The sequence below is a fragment of the Rhinatrema bivittatum genome, chromosome 12 (assembly GCF_901001135.1).
Source record: "Rhinatrema bivittatum chromosome 12, aRhiBiv1.1, whole genome shotgun sequence".
NCBI classification, from domain to species: domain Eukaryota; kingdom Metazoa; phylum Chordata; class Amphibia; order Gymnophiona; family Rhinatrematidae; genus Rhinatrema; species Rhinatrema bivittatum.
In genome coordinates this window covers 16,379,645-16,407,259 of record NC_042626.1, presented here as the reverse complement: position 1 = coordinate 16,407,259, position 27,615 = coordinate 16,379,645, and the positions used below count along the sequence as shown (strand labels likewise).

General features: G+C 42.7%; 1 protein-coding gene across 6 annotated transcripts in view; it reads left to right on the top strand.

The window, feature by feature from the left end:
• KDM5B (lysine demethylase 5B) overlaps window positions 1-27,615 on the top strand; it is a 164,030-nt gene that overhangs the window by 84,755 nt on the left and 51,660 nt on the right. For all 6 annotated transcript variants that reach the window (XM_029573272.1, XM_029573270.1, XM_029573271.1 and 3 more), the window contains exons 15-17: window positions 792-986; window positions 8,105-8,286; window positions 25,853-25,977. In XM_029573272.1, coding sequence (XP_029429132.1) covers window positions 792-986; window positions 8,105-8,286; window positions 25,853-25,977 — 502 coding nt within the window. The remainder of the gene's footprint in view (window positions 1-791; window positions 987-8,104; window positions 8,287-25,852; window positions 25,978-27,615) is intronic.

The following is a 27,615-nucleotide window of genomic DNA, read 5'->3' as shown; positions in this document are numbered from 1 at the left end:
CTTCCCCCATCCCTAGCCAGTTTTAAGTGTTTTCCTATAATGCCATTGTTCTTGATGGAAGAATGCAGAATATACAGCTGCAGAAGACTGATGTGAATGTTCTTCTCCTTTTCTACCTTTTTGGTGGTCTGAAATAATGTACTTGGGATTGGATTTGGGTGGCAGCGTATGCACGTAGGGGCAGCTGAGGAGAAGCAAAAGGAGCTTACTGAGTATTGGGACTGAGGCATATACTTCTGTCCTGCTTACTCTTCCTGGTCCTCTGCGATTATAGTTACAGTGAGAAGGAAGATAAAGGTGCTGCTACAGTTTTGTGCCAACTTCAGAATGCCTTCAGTCAAGAGGACCAGAAATCACTTTGTTTTACAATTTGTAATTAATTGTGATTAATCAAGTATTAATAAACATCAATCCCTCTGAAACTTGGTGGCCATTTGATCATCTGCTGATTGAAAACCATTGTCCAATTGTATAAAAATGACTATCTGGTCACTTGTAGGGGATGTATCATCACTTCTGACTCCAGATATTCTATGAGTGAGAATTAACTACCAGAATTTAGACCATTAGGCTGGCTCTCTTAAAATCTGAAATATATTCTGGCTTTTTCTCTGTTTAGAAAAGTTTGGTGATTTTCTATAGAAAGTGATATATCCATGTTTTCCTGAAATGCTCTATGGTTGAACAAAATATATCTGATGAGACTCGGTGGCCATCTAGGATGAAGGTGGCTTTATATTTCTTTTCCTTATAGAAGTTGATTGCAAGTTTGATTTTATTTTTTTTCATAGTTGCCAATAGGTCGCCAATGCGTGGATCACTATCGACTGTTGAACCGTTACTGTGTGTTCTCTCACGATGAGATGATCTGCAAGATGGCTTGCAAAGCGGATGTACTTGATGTTGTGTTGGCTTCCACTGTGCAGAAAGATATGGCTGTCATGATTGAAGATGAGAAGACACTGAGGGAGACTGTGCGCAAACAGGTGAAATAGGCCAACACCAGCCTCTAATGAAAATTGGAAATTCTTCTCAAAGTTTAAGTAAGAGAAATTTAGATGTTTCTCAGTGATGAGATCTGGGGAGATTCCCAGTCACAGAAAGATGACTAAAATGAAGAACTTTGGTGCTTTTCAATATGTTTTAATGGTTAAATTGAGCACTTTATAAGAAATCCTGGAAGGTTTGGTCATGAGCTAGTTAATTTCCCAGCTTGTAGACAGATGGACTCAAGACCAATGGGTTATGCTCCCTTGCTAGCAGATGGAGACTGAGTCAGATTGCAAAGCTGATGTCACAATACATATATCCCTGCAGTGACCTCAGCTCTTCAGTATTCTCTGTCTCCAGCAGATGGTGGACGTACTTCTCCCTATAGGGATGATTGTACTTTTTGGAAGGAGAAATTCTACATTCTAAATTGAAGGAAATTGAGTCCTGCTCTTATTTATTTATTTTATTTAACACTTTTTTATACCGGCATTCGTAGGACACATGTCGGTTTACAAGTAACTGAGAGAGGAAATTACAATGAACGAGGAAAGAGGGCTAACTGGATAATATACAAAAGTACAAGAGAAGAGAGTCAACGAGCAGAGTTACAACTTTTTTGCATTCATGTTAGGATTAGATATGCAAATGAACTTATAAACAATGTTAAGGAGGCATGTGCACTTAAGAACTTAGCATATGAAAATTATTTACAGTATAAAGGAGGCAAGTGCACGAATGTACAGTTAAATGCTGGTGCAGGGGGGAGTAGGGAGGGAGGGAGTGAAAAGGGAAAAGGAGCCGGGGGGGTAGGGGGAACAGGGGTACATTAGACAGATGGACTCAAGACCAATGGGTTATGCTCCCTTGCTAGCAGATGGAGACTGAGTCAGATTGCAAAGCTGATGTCACAATACATATATCCCTGCAGTGACCTTTTGCAGGTGATACCTAAAGGTCCCTTTTGCGGTGATACCTAAAGGTCCCTCTCTCAGTTGAGAATTCTTGAGGCGATTTTCCAAGAACCCTCAGAGGTGTGCCTTGGTCAGGTAGCCGGTTCTCAGCGTTGAATTTGCTGCTTAAGCTGAAAGGCAGCGGGTGCAGGAAGCTGAGTGCAGCGGTGACTGCCAAAGCCCTCTCACCCCGCAGCCGGAGACAATCTCTGCACTGAGCCCAGTTAAGTTTAAAAAAATTAAAAGGAAGTTTACCTCCCGATTCAGAGACGATCAGAGGGAGCTTCGATAGGACTCCCCTCAGTCTCCTTGCTCGGTGTTCTGTATGTTCCCACTTCCATTGGGGGTAAGGGGAATTGGGCTTACGAGCCGGTTGAGCAGCCCCCAGTGGGCTAGGCCCGCTAGAGGCTTGGTTGGCACACCGTGTAGTAGGCCGCCGCGGCGCCATCATTTTTAATCATATTTTTTAGTCAAGTCTTTTTGCTAGTATGTCCACAGTGGCTTTGAAGAGAATACTGGAGAGTTGAGGTCACTCCAGGAGTATATGTACTGTGACAACAGCTTTGCAACCTGACTCCATCTGCTGGCAAGGAAGCATAGCCCATTGGTCCTGAGTCCATCTGTCTACACTAAGGAAAACAAAATTATCAGTTAAGTAATTTCTCCATTCTTTGATGTTGGGATGTTCAACAATCCTTTAGATATAAGTAGAGTATTTTTCTTATGAATAGGATCGCAACATATGGAAGTTTAGTTCTGGGAAGTCTAGAAGTACATTTTTTTGCATCTAAAGTGAACAAGGGCTTTTAAAGTGGCACAAGAGAAAAGAACGTGTTAGTTACAGTTGCGTAACCTGAAACACAGGGAAATTGTTTGCTCGAGGCCACACAGTTTGATGGTAGAGGGAATTTCAGCATGCAATTGACTCCTTTCCTGGCCTATAGTTCAGTTCCGTAATTGTTAGACCATTCTTCTTTTCAGTTAACTGAAACTTTTCTCCACTAGTTCTGTGAAAAGTAACAGTGGAGGTAAATCTGTGGTAAAAACGCACATTATACTGAGAAAAGTCGGTTGTGAGAGAATACCACAAATAAAAAATTCCAGGAAGATGTTTGCAGAAAGGAAGACGTGTGAGTGTGTTCTTTATAATCTGGCGGTTTCATCTTGCTCCTTTAGGTTTCTAGCCTGTTTAGAAAACTGGCCTGTGCTGGGACTTTGCTGTTATGAGCTCTAAGGGGTTCTCCAATTTTATAAGCCCCTTTCCTGTCTAGCCCAGCCATCCCAGTAACAATTCTTATCATGCATGTATCCTGTTTGAATAACAGATGCTGGAATGCCCACTTCCCACCACCCAGCAGGGTGGGATGGGGACAAGACAGTAAATTCTGCCTCTAGAATCTTTTGTTTGCACTTAACTGTGTCCTAATGTCCCAGAGCTTGCTGTTGAAACACTTACATGAGAGAAGGGGTGGATGGGTAAGGAGTTGATTTGTCACATGTTTGTACCTGTAGCATCATTCATCAAAGCTTCAGGCTTAGCTGTTGACCGCTCATTTTTCATAAGTGTTCAGAATTTAATTCTCTTAAATACAAAATAAAAAATTAATCAAAACATAAACTATGATGGCAAATAGGGATCTTTGGGCTCATCTACTCTAATTCCTGGTGAAATGCCATAGATCCCAGCTGATCTCTCTGGCTTTCCTCTCATTTTTTTCACAAGTAGGAATCCTCTGTGCTGCTTCTGGCTTTCTTGAATTTCATTACTGCTTTGTCTCCACACAGCCACTGGAAGGCCATTCCATGCAAAAATGTCTTTCATTCATTTATTTCATGCTTATATTGCAAGTTCATATTGCTGCGCTCAAATTTCAAACTTGTGCTAATTCATTCCCTCTAAGTGCATGTTATATGTCCAATATATGCACCTGTATTTTTCCATTGAAACCTGAGACTATTGCTAATTCTAGTTGATACAAGTAAAATCTGGCATCCCTTTGCCAGTATATATTCTTATTTATTTATTTAAAATTTTTATATACCGCATGAATAAGGCAGGTATCTGCCCGTCTAAGCGGTTTACAGTATTACATTCATAAAATCAAAACAAACATTTAAATACACTTAGAGTACTTCAGGTGCGATAAATATATGTAGTTAATCTTACTAAAGTTACTGGATGTTAAACGCTTTATTAAACAGATAGGTTTTCAGTTTTTTCTTGAAGTCTTTGGAATTTGCTGTCAATCTTATATGTTCAGGGAGAGCGTTCCACAGAATTGGACCCACCACTGACCTATGAGATGTCCCTTAACTATTGAGACAGTGTATGTTGTGCCAGCTGTGTACTAGCTGTCAAACTGATGAAGCTTCAGATCTGTGAGCAGGAATGTCACCATCATTGGTTTTCAAATATCTTATTTTCTCCAAGGACGAGCAGAATGTTAGTCCTCACGCATTGGTGACATCAGATGGAGCCCCGACACGAAAAACGTATGCCCTATCCTTCGCGTCTATGCGGGGTCCCTCTTTCCGCGGAGCTGTCAGCATCGCGGTGTGAGTGAGCTCACGTTGGCTTTTTGGAAAACTTGTTTTTCTCACTTTCTATGGTTTTTTCCTCGCAGTTTTCAATGCCGGCTCCCTCTTGGTGCTTCCCCGTGGTGGTCCTAGTCAGAGTTTTTGACACTTCCGGTAAGTTTCCTTTCGCTGTTGATTCTCCTGCGGTGGCGGTGTCTCGGTGTCTGCCAGCCATTGATGCCAGTCGCCATATATTTTGATTTTGTGGCCCTTTTATTTCATCCAGTCATGACCACGCCTAGTGTTTGGCAATGCTCCCGGTGCCCGAGGACCATGTCTATTATGGACCCCTGTAAGATGTGTCCTCTGCCTGGAGGCATCGCAAGATGTATGAGTTTGCTGCTTATGCACACAAATGACCCTGAAGGGACATCATTTTCATCTCAACAAGATGGAACAACACCGGGTCAAAGAAGACATTGGCATTGGCTGTGCTGTCGGCGGATAGGGGCACCAGAGACTGATCAATCGATCTCCTCTAGGCCATGGATGTTGGGTTTCTCGTCATCAGCCTTGGCACCGGGGAAGGACCAGACCGAGCATGGAGGGAAGCTGAAGAAGCATCGGCACAGATTCCTGTCAATGTACTGTGCTGGGCACGGGGATGCTCCCGAAGCAACCAGTCCATCGGAGCCAGGGGTCCATGACTGTTTTCACTGGTCCTGATGCCAGTCACCAATCTACCTTGCAGGTCCAAAGAGGATCTGGCCATCCCACCGTCTTCCTTCCTCCCATTTGGTGTTGTCTGGCGGAACAGGTGCTGCAGGGCATCTTGTGGCACCAGCACTGGAGCCAGTACCATCTGTCCTGGAAATGCTGCTGGAGAAGCTCAGTGCATTCATTGGTGCATTACCAGCTGGCATCGGTTCCTGGGACAACATTGGTGCCCAGTGGGGTACAGATTCCTCCCCCTGCCGATATTGTGGTAGTTGTGGTTCCTCCAAGGAGCAAGTTCCACCCAGGTCAGCAGAGATGCTAAGGCCTGTAGCCCCCCATCCAGCTTTGCCAGTGCCTGCCCCTCTGGATGAAGACTGAGTGCCTAGGGCCCCATCTCCTGTGGCTTACAATAAGGATGAGGGTCCCTATGGCCAGACCTCTTCTGAGGGCCTCCCATCAGACCCCCCTTCTCCAGAGGTCTCTGCCTGAGGACTTAAAATTCACAGGGTTTGTGAGGGTGATGGCGGAAGCCATCCCATATGTTACTGAGTAGGGTGCCGGGCACAAAATGCTTGAGATCCTCCAGTTAATGGAGCCTCCTAAGGAGATTGTGGCAGTTCTGGTACATGATATCCTTAAGGAGCTGCTGCTGAGGATATAGGAACAACCCCTCACAGTGCCTCCCATTAACAAGAAAGCTGACGGGGTCTACCTCATCCAGAAGGCTTTTGGATTCGATAAACATCAGTTACCTCACCAGTCGGTGGTGGTCAAATCCATTCAAGAGAGTCAAGCTTTCTCGGACCCATTCCTGTGTGCCCCCAGGAAAGGACCACAGAGCGATGGATGTTCTTGGGAAGAAAGTGCTTCAGGGGGGGCCATGCTCAATGCCTGCATTGCTTCCTACCAGCTCTACATGAGCCAGTACTCGTGGGACATCTGGAAGCAGGTGCAGGAGGTGGCCGAGCAGCTGCCTCAACAGCAGCAAGACACCCTCATATTGCTGGTGCATAAGGGCCTGGAGCTTGAGAAACACTAGGTCCAAGCGACCTACAATGGTTGAGACTGCATCGAGGGTCTCTGCAGCAAAACTCTGTGCCTGCTGAATGGCATGGCAGCAGGCCTCTGATCTCTGACCGGAGGTACAGGAATGACTCACCGACGTGTCGGGTACTGGGAGAATCTCTTCGGAGATAGGGTGAGAGATGTGGTGGCTCAGCTCCAGGACCACCACAAAATGAGCAGAAGGCCCTAGATCCGTTCTCCTGCCCCACACACAAGCTGCTTGATTATCTTCTACACCTATCAGAAGCTGGCTTAAAAACCAACTCCATTAGGGTCTATCTCAGTGCGATGGTGTAGATGGTATGTCCATCTCTGTACAGCTTATAGCTGTATGATTTATGCGGGGCATGCTTCAATTGAAGCCTCCCCTAAGGCTTCCCGCTGTGTCTTAGGACCTCAACATGGTGTTAGCTCAGCTGATGAAAGCTCCTTTTGAGCAACTGTGCACTTGTGACCTGAAGTACCTGACCTGGAAGGTCATATTTTTGGTGGTGGACACCTCAGTGTGTAGGGTGAGCAAGTTCCAGGCCTTAGTGATTTATCCCTCTTACACTAAGTTTTATGCCAGGATGGTCTTGCATGCGCACCCTGAGTTCCTGCCTAAGGTAGTGATGGACTTCCATCTTAATCAGTCCATTGTCCTGCCAACATTCTTTCCCAGGCCCCGTTTGCACCAAGGCGAATGAGCTCTGCACAGTTTGGACTGCAAGCGAGCCTTAGCCTTCTATCTGGAGCGGACAGAAGCCCATCAACTGTCCACACAACTTTTTATTTCTTTTGATTGGAATAGGTTGGGTGTTGCCATTGCCAAACAGATACAATCTGCTAGCCAAATGGATATTATCTCCTTATGTTATGCCCAGGCGGGACTGCATCTTGGGGGACAGGTTAAGGCTCATTCTGTCAGGTCCATGGTAGCATTGGTGGCCCACTGCAAGCAGTTCCCATGGAGAAGATCTGCAAGGCTGCGATGTGGAGTTCTTTCCACACATTCACTATTGTCTGGATAGGGATGGCCAACATGACAGTAGGTTCGGCCAGTATGTCCTTCAGAGTCTGAGGTGTAGAACCAATTCTCCTCACCTAGGGCCCATTGTTTGGGTTCAGGCTGTCTCCCCACTCGGTGTTACCAACAGCACCGTTGTGGTTGTGTCCATTGGCACCTAGTTGGATGTCTGGTCCCCTTTTGTGTTGGGAGCAGCCCGTAGTTGGGGATTCACCCATGTGTGAGGTCTGTAATCCTGCTTGTCCTTGGAGAAAGCAGAGTTGATTACCTGTAACAGGTGTTCTCTAAAGATGATAGGATGTTAGTCCTCACGAAACCTGCTCGCCACCCTGCAAAGTTGGATTTTATCCTGTCTATTATTGTAATCATAATTCTATGTTACAAGTCTGGAGAGGGACCCCGTGTGGACACGTGGAATAGAATATGCTGGGCATGCTCAGTGTGCCAAGTCAAAGTTCTAGAAACTTTGACTTATGTTTTCCGTGACAGGGCTCCATCTATTGTCACCCATGTGCGAGGACTAACATCTTGCTGTCCTAGGAGTGCATCCTTTACAGGGAAACAACTCTGCTTTATCAAAATTGGAGCAGTGGTTGTGGAAGTGTATCCTGTAGATGATTATACTAGCTTGTTTAAATGAGAGCACCCATATTGCTGCAGTGCTATGTAACTGCCCTCTGAAATGTTCTGCTCTCATTGATACCAAGGGGTAATGATGTGATAGACCAAAAAGCACATCAGGATGAAAGCTCCTTGGAACCTGTGTTTATTGCCTGTGGGAGAAAAAGGTAAAGCATGCAGGCCAGTTCAGATTCTCAGTGCTGACAACATGATTTACAAATGCTTTCTCTTGCAGGGAGTGATTGAGACGGAAAGAATGAATTTTGAGCAGTTTCCAGATGATGAACGTCAGTGTGTCAAATGTAAGACCACTTGCTTTATATCTGGCGTGTATTGTCCTTGCACCCCTGGAGCTCTGGTGTGTTTATACCACGTGGAGGATCTTTGCTCCTGTCCACCCTCTGAGTACATACTAGGGTAAGTATAAAAGACCACTATATACTGTGGGGTCATGATTGGCATTCAGGGCTGGTGCTCCTAGTAGGAGAAGTAGGTCATTTACAGCACCAAATCTGGGGGGGTGGGGGCAGCAAAATCCCACCAGCTGCTGGAGGAGGAGAGTTAGCCTGGGGTCAGTGTCACAAAAGAAGGAAGCACTGTGCTGGAGCTGCTGCTAATAGATAAGTCTGGGAAGGGAGGGAGTGGAGAGCGATAAACCAGGGGTTTCCCTAGGGCACCTAATAACCCTTGCACCAGCCCTGATGGTATTTCTACTGTACAATGAGATTGCATATTCTGGTGATAATGCCTTTATCAGAGGACAAGCATCACAGCTGCACAAGATGGGTGATGTCGTCTGGCGCCGATTCAGTCTTTTTTCCTCCCCTAGCCCACACACCTCTGGATTTTGTTCTGGGCATGTGCAGGACTTCTTGCTAGTATTGTAGCGTGATCTCCCTCAGTCTTCATCTCTTTCGCGAATGGTCAGCCTTCTCTCTTGTCTATGTCAAAAGCGAAACCGTAAATTCAACAGCTTCTGCTACATTGCTTAAATACGGATAAAAAAAATGACATCGCAGACATCTCAACCATTGAAAAAAGGGAAAAAAGCCACTTCAAGGCATGCACAAAATGGCAATAGTGGATCAGCATGACTGGTGTATCTGCCTAGACCTGGAACACCACAGCTCTGTATGTGGCCCCTGTGGCAGAAAGCCTGGAATTTGGAGACTGCTTTCAAGTGGTTGACAAAGGGGCGGATTGGCCCATCGGGGGATCGGGCATCCCCCGATGGGCCAATCGCTCCAGTCATGTGGTGTGCCGTGCGCGACCGTGACAGAGCTGCCCTTGGCAGACCACGTGACATGGCCTGGGCGGCGAATACCCGGGCCGGTCAGACATCATGAGTCCGCCGCTGGGTTGACAGCATTTATCTTACTGCTGGGTTCAGAAGATCAAGTGGCTGTTATACCTAAGGTGTATCTGGAAAGGGCTTATCGGGCTCTGCTTTCATGAATTTCCTATAAAGAAAAAGGTGATGCTGGCAGCACAACAACATGGACCCATCACTTGGAGAGGGGCATAAAGTAGAGGTTTTCCAGGACCTTTCATCTATTACCATACGTAAAAGGAGACTTTTTAAGGGAATTTTATCAGAGTTGCGCAATCATAATTTGTGCTATTGCTGGCTGTTCCCATTTGTGCTCAACTTTACTACAGAGGGAGTAACCTCTAAGGTCACCACAGTGCCCGAAGCAGTTGAAATCCTGAGGGCTGCTGGAATGGACATTTCCAAAGCAACTTCTAATTTGCATGACTCCAGACCCGTCTGAGTTGGTACGACACCTTCCAGATGGTAGAGAGTGGCAAATGGAGGAAAGAGGCTGAAGCATCAACCAAGTGGACCAACTGCACGACCTTCTCTAACACAGGATAATCCAGCTTGAATGACTTTATCTTTTATATGTATGGTATCTTTGACCATTGGCTTGCCATATGGCTTTCGCTGACATTTCTTTCTATATGTTAGAAGCTGCTGTTGGGGACATATAACTGGGGATGCTGATATAAGCAGGATTCTGATTAGAAATCTTTATTTTGATTTGATGATCGGGGGGGGGGGGGGTGGGGGTTGGTTGGGCTATTTGACCCAGATGCAGTCATTTCTTTATAGAGGAGACTGGCCACTACAGGGGATGGTGGTGTGTATTAGGGTGGGGGGTGGAATAGTAACAAGATTCTAGTGAAGATCATTTGGTTACAGGGTGAGTTCATTTGGAGATTCGGATGGGAGAAGAGGGGCATTAATGTTTCTCAGTGCAAAGTTGAGGAGCAGACTAGTTTTTTGAAATGGGAACATTAAAGATTGTTTCACTTAATACAAAGGGGCTGAATTCTCCAGGCAAGAGGTGCTTATTGTTTCGAGAAATGGAACATTAAAAGCTTCTATGATTTTCTGCCAGGAGACACACCTTAGATGATGCAATGAGGGGTTACTTAAATCTCAGCAGTTCCCTAAACAGTTCTTAGCTTCTGCATCAATACGCCATAAATATTGTGGGGTGGGTATTTTTTTCTCAAAACATTTAGCGGTGGATTTTAAGGCTACCTTGAAAGATACTGAGGAGAGATTTATTGCAATAAAGTTAGTATTGCATAATACTTTTACTATGGTAAACATTTATGCTCCCAACACAAGGCAAGGTTCTTTTTGGAATAAAATCTCTGTTATATGTCTGATTGGGCTGAGGGTCACTTAATCATTGGAGATTTTAATCTCACTCTCTGCTCATTTTTAGAGAATTCCAAAAGTCAGCAGGATCTCGTGTATCCCCCCAAAGTCCTTAAACATCTGATGTTGGATAGGGGATTAATTGATATCTGGCATCCAAAAAATTTGACACTTCATAATTACACTTTTTTCTCTAAAGCTCACTTGTCTTATTCTAGACTGGATTATTTTTTAATTTATAAAACGTTGGTTGATAGGTCAGTGGACGGAGCATATAGGTAGATTAACATGGTTGGACTATACCCCTATTTGGATTTCATTTGGTTTTTCCCAGGCTGGTGAGGGCAGGAAATTCTGGTGCCTAAATGATATGATGTTTTATTCTTGTTGTGAACAGTTACGATGGTCCCCATAGTGACAGTGTATAAAATTAAATAAATAAATAACTTACTCTGATGCAATATATAAAGATCAACTGGAGACAGATTAGGGAAAGATTCTGGGGCCAAGAGCCTGGGGATTGTGATCCAGTTACATTTATGGAAATGTATGAAGGCCATGGTTAGGGGTAAACTGATCTCCAGAGCCACTTTCATTAAACGAGAAAAAGAGAGAACTCGACTGGAATTGCTTAAAAAAATTTCCAAGTGGGAATAGGTGAGACTGGAATTATGGTCCTTGGTGCTTGACCAGATGGCCCATCAATTAGATTTAACCAAATAAGTAGACTTTGAATTTGGAAATAAACTAGGACATCTTCTGGCCAGGAGGTTAAAGGAGAGAGCAACTAAGAATCATATTACCAAAATTAAAGACAGACGGGAAACTTTTATTAGACACTAAAAATATTGGCCTGCGTTTTTACTAAATTTTGAGGAGTTATACTCTGAGGGTGAAATGGATGAGGCAGGGATGGAAGCGTATCTTAAGGATATTTCCATACTGGTCCTAAAGGAGGAATGTAGAGGTTTTCTTAATGATATTAGGGCGGAGGAAATATTGTAAGTAATCACAGATTTGAAGGTGGGTAAGTCTCCCAGGCTAGACGGCTTCATGGCCAAATTCTATAAAATGTTTAAGATGGTCCTGGTGGGTTCTATGGTTGCAATGTTTAATTCTTTGTGTAGGAAGGAGGAACTCTCCACTAATGGGAATGTTGCAGGCATTACAATTTTAGCAAAGTCAGGTAGGAATACCATGCTTTGTGGGTCCTAATGTCCTATATCTTATAGATATAGATTTAAAGATACTGGCTAAAGTACTAGCAAACAAATTGAGTTAGTTGCTCCTTTCCTAATTCATGAGGACCAGTCAGGGTTTGTACCAGGAAGGCTAGCCTCCGACAATGTTCGCAGAGTTCTTAATTTGATGTGGGCGAGAAAAAAGGGGACACCAGCAGTTTTATTGGTGGTAGATGTCAAAAAGGCCTTTGACTGTGTTAATTGGTCTTATTTGTTCTGACTTTTAGATAAATTTTAGTTGGGTCTAAATTTATAACATGGATACAGACATTGAATTTAAATCCACTAGCTTGTATCAAGATGAATTGGAGTTAAACTGACAATTTTGAAGTTAGACGAGGAACTCATCAGGGTTACCTGCTTTCAACCCTGCTTTTCACTTTATCATTGGAACTGTTTGAGAAAAGAATATGTAAAGAAGGGAAAATTAGAGGAATAAAACTTGAGCGGAAATTATAGGATGACTTTTCGCTGACAATATTTTCTTTACGTTGGAATCACCTGAGGAATCACTGGGGTTGGTATTAGGGGAAATGTGGGGATTTGGGTTGATTTCTGGGTTTAAGTGAATGATAAGTCAGATTCTGAATATATCTGCCACCTCAGAGTGTATTTGCAGCTTGCGGCCATGTTTCCCATTTAGTATTGCCAAAGAATGGATTAAATATCTTGGGGTGAGTATTTGTCTAGGAGATCAGTTATTTAATTTAAATTATAATCTGGTTAAGAATATCTTTAGTGAAATGGATAAGTGGGATCAATTGGACATTTCATGGCTACATCGGATTTCTTCTGTAAAAATAAATGTTATCTAGATTTTGGGTTTTTTTCCAGACCCTTCCAATCCCAGTGCCTGATCACTTGTTGACGTTGTGTCAGAAATTTATTTTAGCTTTATTTATTTATTTATTTATTTATTGTTTTTGTTATACCGAGTTTCATGATAGGCATCACATCAACCCGGTTTACAAATAACAAGGAGTGTAAAGCATAACGTAACGTAAAAAACAATATTTTCAATAAGAACCTTGAACTTTAAATACAGTGAATCAGAAAAAGGGAGAGGGAAAGTTACAAAAAACAAGGAAAATAAACTTGGGATGGAAGGGGAGAATTGGAAGCGTAGGCCTCAGGGATGGTGAAGTTATCTAAGTGGGGGATTGGGTGTTCCCAATCTGGAATGGTGCTTTGCAGCTTCCCAGTTACGGGCACTCATTGATTGGCATAGAGTAAGGGGGATTAAACCTTGGGTGGAAATAGAACGTAGTTGGGCAGGGAAATACACCCTTGACATGAGAGTTTAGAAGAGTGGATCAGTTCAGATGCATGATCTATCCATCTATTCTCGTATAACTTTAGAGATCTGGAGAAAATGGAGACCTGTTATTGTTCTTTTCTATTTCTAAAAATTCCCACCAGGCAATATGAAGACCACCTGCTCTCGTTGGTCAACTTTAGGGATAACTAGATTGGAGTAGATTTTAGGGGGATTTGATGTAATGTCTCCCAAAGACATTCAGGAAAAATACTCCCTGGAAAGCAAGGATAAGTTTGCTTTAGTTCAGTTATTTCATTTTGCGAACCAGAGAGAGGTTGTTAGTGACCTTAAGAAAGGAAAATGCTGTTTGAAGGTTTCTGTGACCATGCTGACAAATTTAGAAAACCCATTTAAATACAGATTCGAAAAGTTAACCAGCTCACATTAAAGCATGGAAACGAGACATGGGGGAGCCATTAGAAGAAAAAGGTTGGGATCCGTGCTTTTTAGCTGTGAAAACATATTTTATTTCTGCTGCATTAATGGAAACTGGGTATAAAATCCTTTTTAGGAGGTACCTGACTCCAGTCAAGTTGCATAGAATGCTTCCAGCAGTCAAGAAGGGAGTGCTAGTGGGGTTGTCGGGATAAGGGCTAGTTCTTTCGTTTGTAGTGGGAGTGCTCTGAAGTGCAGAAATTATGGGATGATATATTTTTTAAGTCACGGGGAGCTCTGTGGTATGGAACCCAAAATTATTTTTGCTGGGGATTCCAACTCAGTTGCTCACTGACATATGGAGTATAAACTTGACACACGTGTTAAGAACATAAGAACATAAATTGCCATGCTGGGTCAGACCAAGGGTCCATCAAGCCCAGCATCCTGTTTCCAACAGAGGCCAAACCAGGCCACAAGAACCTGGCAAGTACCCAAACACCAAGAAGATCCCATGCTACTGATGCCTGTAATAGCAGAGGCCATTCCCTAAGTCAACTTGATTAATAGCAGTTAATGGACTTCTCCCCCAAGAACTTATCTAAACCTTTTTTGAACCCAGCTACACTAACTGCACTAACAACATCCTCTGGCCACAAATTCCAGAGCTTAATTGTGCATTGAGTGAAAAAGAATTTTCTCTGATTAGTCTTAAATGTGTTACTTGCTAACTTCATGGAATGCCCCCCTAGTCCTATTATCTGAAAGTGTAAATAACCAATTCACATCTACTCGTTAAAGACCTCTCATGTTACTAGTTTATAAATGGAGCTTGCTTATAAGTGGTGTTTGTCAGAGATTCCCTGTTTAATCTGTACAGAGAAGACTTTAAGGTGTTCGTTATGGGAAAATTAACTGTGGTTAGGTCTGGTTCTTTGACCAGATTTGGAAAGATCTGGAAGCCTTATATTAACTGGTTAAGAGTTCATAGAGAGAGAGTAAGTAGATGAATCCCCTTTCTCGTTTTCATCGACCAACCATTCTTTTTCATGTGACTTTGGTAATTATGGTATCTTTCAGGCATCTTTGCTTGGAGTTTTCCCTTTTTCCTATATTAGATTTACATGGTGTTTATTTCCTTTATACTGCATTACTAAATGGCATTTGTGAGATTTGCTTTAGATTCTGGTGTTCGCACATGCCTTTGAATGATGTCTCTAAGAGGGGGTGGGTGAGTGGGGTTTATTAGGAAAATAACATGTACATGCATATGGTTTCTCTCTTTATTATGATGATTTATTTGTACCATGTGCTGAAATTGTTTAATAAAATTTAAATGGAAAAAAAAGATTCAGTATCTCTAACAACCTTCAGCAGCTCAAGGACATTGCAAAGGTTCTGCCAGAAGAACTGAAACAGTTCAGGGGGTAATGAAAAATACAGAGGATTCTACCCATCATTTAATGCGGCATTTGATACCGTCAATCACAAAACGTTAATACACAGACTAAAAGAAATCGGACTATAAGGCACAATGCTCAGCTGGTTTAAATCCTACCTTTGCAACAAGGTCAGTTTCAGCGACACTGAATCCAAGCAAATTCCCCTCCCCCACCCCCACGGAGTACCACAAGGCTCATCCCTATCCTCCACATTGTTCAACATTTACATGATCCCACTGTGCAAACTCCTAAACGAAACAGGACTGCTGCACTATATATATACCAACGATGTGAAAATCTTACTCCCAATCAAAGACTCCATTGAACACACACTAGAGCTATGGAGCTCTCACCTAACTTCAATATAACACCTACTCTCACAACTATCCCTCACTCTCAATCACACCAAAACAGAAATCCTACACATATCCAACAAATCCTCCCCACCCCTCTTCACCAACCCCTCCACACACTTACTTACAAACCAAACACTCTCCACTGTAATGAACCTTGGCATCGTGCTAGACAACCAATTAAACTTCAAGAAACACATCAACAACTTGCTAAAAGACAGATTCCACAAACTCCAAATCCTAAGAAAACTCAAGCCACTTCTATACCCACAAGACTTTTGAACAGTTCTACAGGCTCTTCTATTCTCGAAACTCGACTACTGCAATACTCTACTACTAGGTCTCCCAGCCTCCAACCTTAAACCTATCCAACTACTCCAAAATGCCGCGGCCAGAGCTCTCACAAACAGCAGAAGATCAGACCACATCACACCCATCCTCAAAGACTTACACTGGCTACCCACCCCTCAAAGAATACAGTTCAAGACTCTAACCATCATTCAAAAAATTCTCCACAATGACAAAACCAACTGGCTGACCCACCCCCCCTTCACCTCCACACTCCCACACGGAATCTCCGCTCCTCAAACTCTGGCATTCTACAAACACCATCCCCAAAAGCTACCCAATGGATATCAACAAGGGAACAAACACTATCAATTGCCGGTCCCTCCCTATGGAACAAACTCCCCACAGAACTAAGAACAGATCCATCCACCCAATCGTTCAAGAAGAATCTTAAAACATGGCTATTCCGCAAAGCCTTCCCAACAACAAACACGAACGAACCTACATAATTTCCACTCTGTCACGATCTGTGTAACATATTACTGTTGCATTTTTCTAATAGATACACCCTATATCAAACTCTATTTATTGTTTATACTATTATTATTACTGTTTTTATTCGTTACTGTTATTCCTTCACGTTACTGTTTCTAATCGTTCCCTGTACCTAACAAAAGGAAATGCTTGACTTCCTGCATCATTAAGTTATATGTAAACAGATGTGATATGTAAATCGAACACCGGTATATAAAAACAAATAAATAAATATGTTCCATCTGTGATTTTTTTGATACCTCCTCCAGAGTAGCAGCGATAGGTATAGTGACATAGACTAACCTGGCTTCGAGACAGTCCATGACAAAGCAGATCCCCCATGTGATGGTGATAAGCTATTTGGAGAGAAGTTAATGAAACTATAGTCCTTTAAAAAAAAAAAAAAATCAGAGTACAGCCTTCCAACTATTGCTGGCTTCCCAGATGCTTCCGCTCCAAGGGAGATATTGACAGAATCCTCACTGAGAATCATACTATTTCTCATGACGCTGACAATACAACCCTTACATCAACTGCAGACAATGAGTTAGACATTACAGTAGCAGCAAGCTAGACCATGGGCTCATGTTTAAGAGCAGAGACAAACCCAGCGGCTACAGAGTTTTGACGCTCAAATCACCTGCCAAAGAAACCCATGACCTGATCTTCGTGGGGAGAAGGTTGTGGGTCTTTGCTCAACAATGGAATCTCCATTACCCTGGACAAGTGGATTTTAAAAATAATCCCACATGGTTATCTAATGAATTTTCAGATGTTACCCCCTCATTTCCAACAGCATTTGAAAAGTCAGATACTGGTATTGTTGCAGGAAATAAACACACTCTTGTATTCCAGAGGAATCCAACCAGTGCCAGTCAATCAGATATTTCCTGATTCCAAAAAAAAAAAAAAAATCAGGACATCTCCACTCCATTTTAGTTCTCGGGGATCTGAATACATGATAAAAAGTGAGCAATTCAAAATGAACATGCTGTACCAGGGCTTCCCAAACTTTTAGCCAGTGTGACCCCCATTTTAGCACTTGAAAATTCATATGATCCTAGAGGACAACAAAAATAAATTAGGAGTTTGGTCCCCCTCCGATCACTCCACTCTCAACCTCCGTTCTCTCCAGCTGATCCTTTTCTCAATGTCTATCCCCTCTAGGGGACCTCCTCTCTCAACCCCTGACCTCCCAGCTCCATCCCTTCTCTCATTCCATCCAGCCCTTTTCATATCGTCCCAGCCATTTCTATAATCCTCAATTGATCATCAGTTATTCCTTCCCTCTCACCTTTATAACCCCCAATTGATCCTCTCTCATTTTCCAGCCTCACCTCCTCTCTTCCAACCCTTCTCTTATCCCCTCACCCTGCACAACCCCTCCTGCATCTTATGCCTCACTTCTAAGCACCCCCAGTCAGGGTCAGCAGCAACGTTTTCCTTTTGACTCTGGGCCAAACATGGATGACAACTGGTGGGACAAGAGGGGCAGGTAGCTGACGGGAGCAATATTTTTCTCTTAGGTGGTTTCAGTGGTGGGTGAAGAGCGAGGAGCAATGGCAATCTCCCTGTGCACATTAAGCCCACCTTTCCCCTTATGGGTGGTCCCAAACCCAACTGTGATCAGGGCCAGTGCTAGCATTTTTGCTGCCCTGTGTGAACAATTATGGTGCTGCCTCCCACCCCGTTCTTTGTTTTTTTTTTATATAGAATTTTTGTTTTCCCAATAGCCAACACACAATAGAAACTCAGTCTTGTGAACTCTCATACCCCCTTTCCCTGTGGAAAAAAGTGCTGTGCCTTCTGACAATCCAAACTTTCAAAACTGACACCCCCCTAACCTAACTTACCCCATCCACAGGCCCTAAATTGTGCAGAAGTGATCCCCAGGTGCTCCTGCCCAACCTACCAGTACATAAAAAATGACACCAGCTGGGTCCTGCAGCATGTATTGTGGAGAACCCTGCAAAAAATACATTTGGAACCCATAGGCATTATGCCTAATGTAATGCGTGTAGGTGCGGGTTTGGTCCTCAGAAAGCCTAGCGTAAACTGAATGACATTAAGAAATAATAAACTTCCGGTATCAGAAAGGTACTAACTGTCAGCACTCAAACAAGAATAACCCTATCTATGATAAAGCAGCACTGCAGATATTGCACCAGGTCCTTAAACCCCTCCCATTAGGAATGCAGAACAAACCAAGCTTTATAAATCCCTACAAAGAAACTACATGCTAGCAGAACATGCCACCTCGGTCACAGATAGACCTTCTGCAAATACAGATTAAAGAGCCCATAAAGAATAAATAGAAATGGATAGAAACCAAACTGGAAACTGCACCAAGCCAGACCATTTATGCAATGCAATAAGTGAAAAACACATTCCTCATAAATCATCAAACAATAAAATCAAGAAATATAATTCAAGCATAACAAATCATACTAACAAAAAGAATATTGCCATAGAGCTGATGAATAGAATAACCAATAATTAAGAATGCATATAAAGTTTATAATTTTTTCTAAACAGCAATAAAAATGTCAAAATAATACATCAAATACCCAATAATTAAAACTAATAAGAATAGAAAAAAATCCCACTCTCCATAACTGAAAAAATGTGATATCCTGTCACCTTGAGCTTGTCATGAATTAATGAAGATGGCACACAACTTAGGCTCCCATTCACACAAAACACACACACAACCCTGGCAGGCTCCCATTCTCACCACACACGCACATATCACACTGCTTCCGTTTCTCTTTTTACAGGGCTCCCTGCCTCGCTCAAAAGTTCAGCAGCTGCTCCTGTTTTTTTGTTCCTCTGCAGGTCAAGTGCTCCTCCCACCCCCCCAAACCGGCTTAAATAGGCCTAAAGGGAATTCTGCCTACCCTGCTGATACAGCTCCTTCCGCTCTTGGCTACCGGTGCCAGTGATACAGAGCAGGAACTGGCTAGATCAAAGCAAGCTGCTCAGAGGTGTTCTGCGATGCTGCTCTGCGCACTTCTGCTGGATGCAGCAGCCATGGCTTTGGAGATGCTCAGGGAAATCTAATCTTAAAAAAAAAAAAAAAAAAGTGCTGGCTATGGTGGCAGACGTATGGAGAGGGGCATGCTCTCCAAGGCATTTTTTTCCACCGTAACTCTGCGCTTCTAACAACTATCTCAAGCTCTGCTCTTCGGTACATTGCCCACACGGGACTTGGGGAGGATGAGGCTGCCATGAATCTGCTCACTTCCATGTATGCTGCCTCCCGGGTATGCCACTCCGTGCACATGGCATGGTATGCTCACCTGGTTGTGCTGGCCTTCACTGTGATTTGTAAGTGGCAGCAGCGCCAGGCTTGTGAGCCAGTGCAAGCTCACAGACCCTGCAGTGGTCCTGACCTCGCCTCATGTAGGGCTTCCTGTTACCACAGAAACTCATGCAAGGGTAGGGCCACCAAAGGGCCTATGAGTGTGTGCTGGCTCAAAGGTCCCAGCTGATTTCCAGTACTAATACTGCTGCTGTTGCCTGAAGCCCTGTACTAAGAGTCTTACCACTGCTCCAGCAGTATGACTAGCTAACATCCTTAGAGCTAAAGGATGCTAATGTTCATATTCTCACTAACAAGAAACACAGGCAATACCAAAGATTCACCCTGCAAAATGAACATTAACAGTATAGAGTTCTATCCTTTGGTCTAGCAGCAGCACAAAGTCTCTGCCTCTCAGCAGGGGCTGCACAATTAAGATGGGATATACTAATGATTGACACAACTCTGAAAGACATAAAACACATTTCTTTCATGCAGTCTCTGTTTCATGATAAACTTCCAAAAATTGTCACTGGTACAGCACAGTGTGTAGAATTCATAGGCACCAAACTGGACATGGAAGCAGGCAAAGCATTCCTGACATCAAGAAGAGTAAAGCTCCTAAACTCCTTTTCAGTTCAGACCATAACAGCTCGCAAGTGCATGAAAATCCTGGGTCACATGGCTTCCAGGGTGCAGGTTACTTCTAGCAAAGCTCAACATGAGGCAGGCCCAATGGCACCTGAAAAACCATTGGGACCAGCAAACGCAAATACTGCTCACTCCCACCCTGCTTCACTGGTTCAGATGGTAGTAAAAGTTGGAAAATCTCAAAAGAGAAAAGCCAATACATCTATTGCAGGTACAGACTATCTTGACAACTGATGCTTCCAACCATGGATGGGGGGAAGCTCATATTGGGGCGTTGTATACACAGGATGTATGGACAAAACCAGAACCATCCCTGCATATCAATGTTTTGGAAATGAAAGCAAGTTTCAATGGCCTCCAAGTTTTCAAGAACAATTTGAAAAATAGAGCAGTCCAAATTCAAACACAACCAAGTTGTAATGTTTTACATAAACAAGCAAGGAGGCACAGGCTCCTATGCCAGAAAGCCATTCTGATTTGGAACCAGGCTGTAAACATGAACATGCAAATCTCGGTCATCAATCTTCCAGGAAAGTGTAATCTCCTAGCAGACAAGTTAAGCTGTCAACTTCAGCCGAATGAGTGGGCAATCAACAATGAGGTTCTGCAAGGCTTCTTCCATCTTTGGGGGGCTCTGACCATAGATCTACTTGCTTCCTCTTTCACCACAAATTACAGAACTTCTCCAAGAGACCAACAGACATAGGTCTGTTATGTTTTCCCACCAATGCAACTAATTCAAAAACTATACTAAAGTTGAGAGAGAGGGGAATGATCTTCATGGCACCATGTTGCCCATACCAGAGTTGATCTTAAACTTCCCAGGCTAGCAATATCACATCCAATCAAATTGCTGCTAATTCCAAATCTCCTAATTCAATATGGAGTGACAGCTCTCCATACCGATCTTTGCTCGCTTGTGCTAATAATATGAATGTTGAAAATACATTAATTAACCCTCTTAACCTTCCTACTAGCAGCAAGGCGACCGTCCACACGGCAGTCCTATAATTACAAATGGAAGAGATTTACCAACTGGTGCTGGAAGAAATAAAGATCTTTTCCAATGTAAAGTGTTGTCATTACTGGACTGTTTGCTATATTTTGTTTGCCCAAGCCTTTGGTAATACAGGTTCTAAATGAAGCATCTTATGTGTAGAATGCATCTGCAGGTTTTTTGTATTTTGGTTTTGTTTTTTTACTTTTGTATTATCATGTTGAAATGGTTCTAGTTGCTAAGTTGATTGTTAAGCATTCTGCATGTATTGCTCCATTTAATATCCCACTGTAAAGCCTGTTGCTGAATTATTGTTTGCTGTAAACCGAGGCGATGTGCTGTACGTGCCGCGGTATATAAACATCTCTAAATAAATCTCTAAATAATGTTCCTCAAAGTTTGTGTGTATGTAAAAATGTTTAAATCTTGTGAAATCTAGTCTAAAATATAATTCTGTAAGAGTCCATTTGAGTGCCATCACAATGTATCATCGCCAAGATGGGGCATCCAGTTTCCCACAATGATGAAATTCATGAAAGGCCTTTATAATATGGAGCCCCTGCTAAAACCTCCTCCATGCAATGGGATCTCAACTTAGTGCTCAAACAATTAATGCTACCTCATTATAAACTTATGGCTTCATCAGACTTGAAGTATCTATCGTGGGAAAACTCTCCTCCTAGTCACCATTTCTTCAGCCAGAAGAATCTGTGAACTGCAGGCCTAGTAACTTATTCCCCATATACACAGATTAAGAATCCCATGAGGATATGCATACTAAATTCTTGGCAAAGGTTGTTTCTCCCTTTCACCTAAACCAAACAATAGCACTGCCAATGTTTTTCCCAAAATCGCACCCATCGTGTGAGGAACAGGCTTTGCATACACGACTGCTGAAGAGCCATCTTATTCTGCTTAGAAAGAACTAAAGCTGTAAAGCAATTGATGCAGCTATTCATGTCCCATGGTGAAAACCAGAAACAAACCCTCTCCAGATGGCTGACCAATTATATGCTACATGTTTTGAGTTTAAACATAGTAAAATTGTGCAGCACATCAGCTGCAAGCTGTCACCTCAACATTAGTTCACCTCACCTCTTCGTCACTGTAAGATGTGTGCAAAGCTGTAACATGGTCATCAATACAGTTTTGCAAAATATTGTTGAGCAAGAATCATGGGTGGATAGTAAATTTGGTCAATGTGTTCTCGGTAACATTTTGCGTTGACTTTTCAAGTTCCTGCAACAATGCCATGGGTTACTTAAAAAAAAAAAAAAATCTACAAGTACAATCCTAATCTTGTGTGGCTATTATGTGATGCTTATCCACTGAGGAAGCAAAGTTGCATATCTGTGACTATTGTTCTCTGTGGACAGCAGAAAAAACAGTCACAGAATCCCTCCTTGGGAAGTTGTTATAAGCTTGGAAATTGACCGAGGGAGGTTGTGTGGCGATGCTAGCAAGGGTAGTCCCGCACATGGCCAGAATGAAATCCAGAAGTATCTGGGCTAGAGAAGAGAAGACCAAATTAGCACTGTTGGATATCATCACTTATCTTGTTTGCTTTGCTATCTATGGAGAACACCTGACACAGGTATCAACTTTGCTTTCTCTGCATGTTTTCAAGAATACAGGCCCCTTCTGGTGCATTGATGGAAATGCTAGCTTTGTTTCTGAAGCTTGTTGTATATTTTGAGCTAGTTTATATTCTGTCAGAATTACGTCATGGGAAGAGGGTTTAGGAGACTCACTGTGAATTCTAACAAATATTAAAATAAAACCTTTGAACACCGAAACTTCAGAGATTTTAAAAGCAAGACATCTCTCAAGTTGCCAAGCATGACATCTGGTTATGCTTAGGGAGAGTCAGATTTGCTCAAGGGATTAAGGCGTATAACAGTGACTAGAATAGACACCTGTGTGTGTGTGAATAAAAAACCCCACTGCTTGGGATGCAGTCAATAAAATGGAATCCAAAAGAGTTAGTGATACATTCTGTGGTACTTGGAGATTTAAAAGGATAAAAAGAGCCCCTTTACTCGTTAATTAACATTTTCTGAAAGTAAGGTGAATCCTGAATCACAGTGAGAGTGCTGAAATGTTTTAGGAGCTTTCTAAGACATTCTTACATCCCTCTGGGTCCCCACAGCTTGACAAAATTCTGTTACTAAATTAATAAGCCTAACTTGAGGAAAGGAAGGTGTGACTGGCGATTCCCACATCTTCAGAGAACACCTATTACAGGCAGGCCAACGTACGTTTAAAATTCAGGCGCGGTTCCTCAGGACTGCTGTTTCACTTACCAAGCATAGTAACATAGTAATGACAGCAGAAAAGGTCCAGCTAGTCTGCCCAGCAAGCTTCCCAAGGTAGTAACTGCCGCTCCGATTTAGCTTTTTTATTTATTTCCATCCTCCAGCCTTTAGGGATCCACAGTGTTTATCCCATGCCCCTCTGAATTCTTTCACTGTTTTTGTTCTCACCACCTCCTCCGGAAGGGCATTCCAGGCATCCACCACCCTCTCCGTGAAGAAATATTTCCTGACATTGGATCGTTATGTCCATCTGACAAACGCTTTGCCTTCAACACCCACCGTCTCTTTACCACACTCGCCTCCCTCTTCAAACTGCCTCTGATTTCTTCCATGAAAAGACTGACCAGATCAATCATGAATTCTCCATCCCCACTTCATTCAACTCCTCTACCCTTAGCCTTTTTGTGAAATCACAGAGGAGAAAATGGCCTATCTGTCTTCCTCCAAACTTGCTCCTTGTCCCTCTATCTCCATTCACATCCTCAGTCGATCCCTTGTCCTCTCTTCCTGCGATCAGCCTGCCCTGATGATGATCGTCCCATCTCCTTCCTCACTTTTGCATCCAAACTGCTGACTTTTTCATCTCAAGCCATTTTGTGTCCGCCCCACTCTCTTTTGCCGTCTGCATTCCTTAGAAACTGCTCTTGTGAAGATCTCCAGTGACCGCTTCATGGCCCAAGGGCCTTTACTTGATCCTCCTCCTTCTTAATCTATCTGCTGCTTTTGTCCCGGATTATCTTATACTCCTTGACACACTGTACTCAGTTTGATTTTAGGATACTGCTTTATCTTTTTTTCTTACCTCTCCCATCATACTTTTATTGCATCCTCTGTTTCCTCCACGGCTATTCTATTTGGTTGGTGGGCCCTCTTTACTTTTCTTACTATCCTTCTTTCTCTGTGCTCTCCAGTGTTTTTCAGTACTACTTTTGAACTGACGTCCAGATCTCTCTACACCAGAAATTTCAGAATCCAATCCTAAATCTCAGCTTATTTGTCTTTCTGACATTGCCACCTGGATGTCCCACCAACCATCTTAAACGCAACATGGCCAAGTTAGAATTTCTCCCCTTTTTCTGTCTCTGTGGATGTGGTGCTTACTCTCCTGATTCTCTAGATGAATAACCTTGGTTATCTTTGCTTCTTTTCTTCTCTGCATCATCAGAACACAGCTAACACATGTTTCTTCCTCTCTAATTTTACGAAAATCTGTCCCTTCTTTTCTGAACATGCTACCAAAACCCTCCTTCACTCTTATTACCTCCTGCTTTAACTACTGCAGTTTGCTCTTTGTATGCCTCTCACTGAATCAGCTTTCTCCATTGCAGTATATTCAGAATGTGCCCAACTTATTGTCCTTCAACATTGCTATGACTATGATGTGACAACACTTCTCAAGTCTCACTGTATTGGCATTCTGTCCGCTTCTGCATACAGTTCAAACTTCTCTTGCTCGCCTAGAAATGCATTTAGTCTACAATTCCTTATTACCTGTCTTCTCTCTCTACACTCTTCCTCATTAACTCCGTTCATCTGACAGTTTGCTCTTATCTGCGCTTTCCACCTTATTGCGCCATATGCATGGAATAGACTGAATCAGTGTCATGCTGTTTTAACTCACTTTTATTGAGGCTGCAGTGAACTCGCAACCATTTCTCTAGAGTAAATATACTTCTCATTGACTCTGGTTTGTCTTGATTAGATCGTAAGCTCCATGGAATAGGGACTGGCTCTTATATTTGTCTGTACTGCAATGTGTATTTCTTGTAGCACTTTAAAAATGTTGATGCTTGTTAAGAGTTTTCCTGCTTGAAAATGTGCAGTATGTACTTGTTTGCGCCCATTCGGGCACTCTCCAGAAGGGTGTACCACGAATTAGCTTCTGTCATACTTGAATTTACGTATAGTTATGCACTCATGAAACTCAGATCCATCTTTTGGACTTTATCATATGTACATTGACCATCTTCTGGGGGGAGTTTACAATGTATTCATATGTATTGGTTTCTGTGCACTGGTTTCTTTAGCCTGAGTATGGGCACGTTTGGCTGCTTTGCTGCTGTTAAAGATTATTTACACACAAAAAAAAAAAATGTTGATGCTTTCAGATTGTCACAGTAAGTGTTTTGAACAAAGAATAAGAACCTAGATCTTTGGATGAAGAAGGCAAGGAGAGGTGTTTTTATACGTAAATAGTCTGATGTGTGTATTCCATACTCTGGGATACACTTTATTTATATACCGATGCTCGAAGGACATCACATCGGTTTACATGAAATAGGTGCGGAAGTATAACACAAAATGAAAACTGTGCAGTACATAGAACAGAACATAAGGCAAACTAATAAGGGAGAACTGGGAAGGGAGAAAGTAGGTAACATTATAACGTAATAAAATTATAAACATGGAATCCCTAAATAAAGCAAACTTTATTTAACTCCCTCTTTCAGACACAAGTGGACTAGTGCTAAAGTGTGTGACTGTGTTCAATTTGTAGGTATCGCTACACACTGGAGGAGCTTTATCCCATGATGAATGCTTTGAAGCTACGGGCAGAGTCCTACAATCAATGGGCTTTGAAAGCAAATGAAACTTTGGAAACAAAAATTCAAAATAAAAGAAGTAAGTACCTTTTTACTATATATTATATAGAAATATATTGCACCTTAAACAGTAGCAGTCAGTATTTCAGAGCTTCCAGCGCGTCCACATCTCCTGCTGGCTGAACCCCTTTGTTAGCCAGAAAAGAGCTCCACACAGCGCAGGAGCTGGTAAGAAGCAGGATGTCCCGTTTCCATTTCCTTTATTCTTCGCTTGTGCCCTCAGCTCCCTTCTCCCTGCCCATCTCTCACTCCCATTTCTTCCCATATAAGTTTTCATATCCTGCTCCATACCCATTGCTCTGCAGCTCTCCATTCTCATGCTACTGTCTACTGGTCATTGCCTGCTGGTAGCTCACCACAGGACATACTTTGCAGCTATAAAGAGCACATTTGATTTTAGAAAGTGATTATACTGTTAAGTTGATCAGGACATGAAATTGGCCACCTAGGTGGAGGGTGCATACACAGCGGCGGATTCCCGATGAGGATTTGCCACCCAGGCCGGCCCAGGAGATACCACATGGTCTGCCGAGCGCGGCTCTGTCACGGCCGCGCTCGGCAGACCATGTGACTAGAGTGACCGGCCCACCGGGGGATGCCCGATCCCCCGATAGGCCAATCCGCCCCTGTGCATACATCATTGTTTAGTTTTAAGATAATTGGATCATTTCCTGAGCAAATAAACTAAATCCACCCTGTTAATCTCCTGTCATGGAGTAATCATCAACCGCAGACTTAAAAGACTAAATTGATGAACACCGTTCTTTACAACTAAAATAAAAAATAACTATTTTGAGAGAAACAGTATAGTTATTTTACTTCTGGCTGCATATCTCCCATCCCGTTTTAAAATCTTATTGTGTATAAAAAAAATGAATAAAACTGCACCTGTACATTCCAGTCTGAAAGAAACCGTCCCTTGTGATATTGTTCAGAGTATGTACACCATGTAATGTTTGTAATCGGTTCTGAATTTCTTCCCAAGCATCAGATTAAACCCATCTTCAGTTGCTATACCTGAGTTAGTTCTCGAATGTTCTGTGACAATTGGCACTGTTCCAAGAACAAGGAAAGAAGTTTATACGTCTTTGAAATTTAGATAATGGTGACAATTTGGGAATGTCCAACTAAGCAACAGTCACATTTTCCACTGTTTCCCAGGAGGTGGCACAGGGAAACAAAAGAATTATTTACAAAATTGTGTAAATAGCAAACATTTTTCTGATGGTAAATTGGCCTAGCTGCATAGGATATATAGGAATCTGTGTTTTCTAAACCAACACTTCAGTGCTTATATGCATTATAAGGGTTATCTCTCTCTCTCTCTCTCTCTCATTTTTATATATATTATTTCTAGGGGCATACTAAAAATCTGCTGTGATGCTCTCCATCCTGCAGCTGTCCCAAGAGCAGTGCCAGGCTTGTCACTTTCATATTGGTCCAATAAATGTCTTTATGATCCCTGAAATGAGTTTTTCTAGCAGGTAGCCAGATGGACTCAGGACCAATGGGTTTATGCTCCCCTGCCAGCAGATGGAGATGGAGCAAGCTGACCGTCACAGTATATATATAACCCTGCAGTGATCCCAGCCCTTCAGTATTTCTCTGTCTCCAGCAGATGCGGACATGCTTTTCCTGTGGGGGATCGCTATAACTT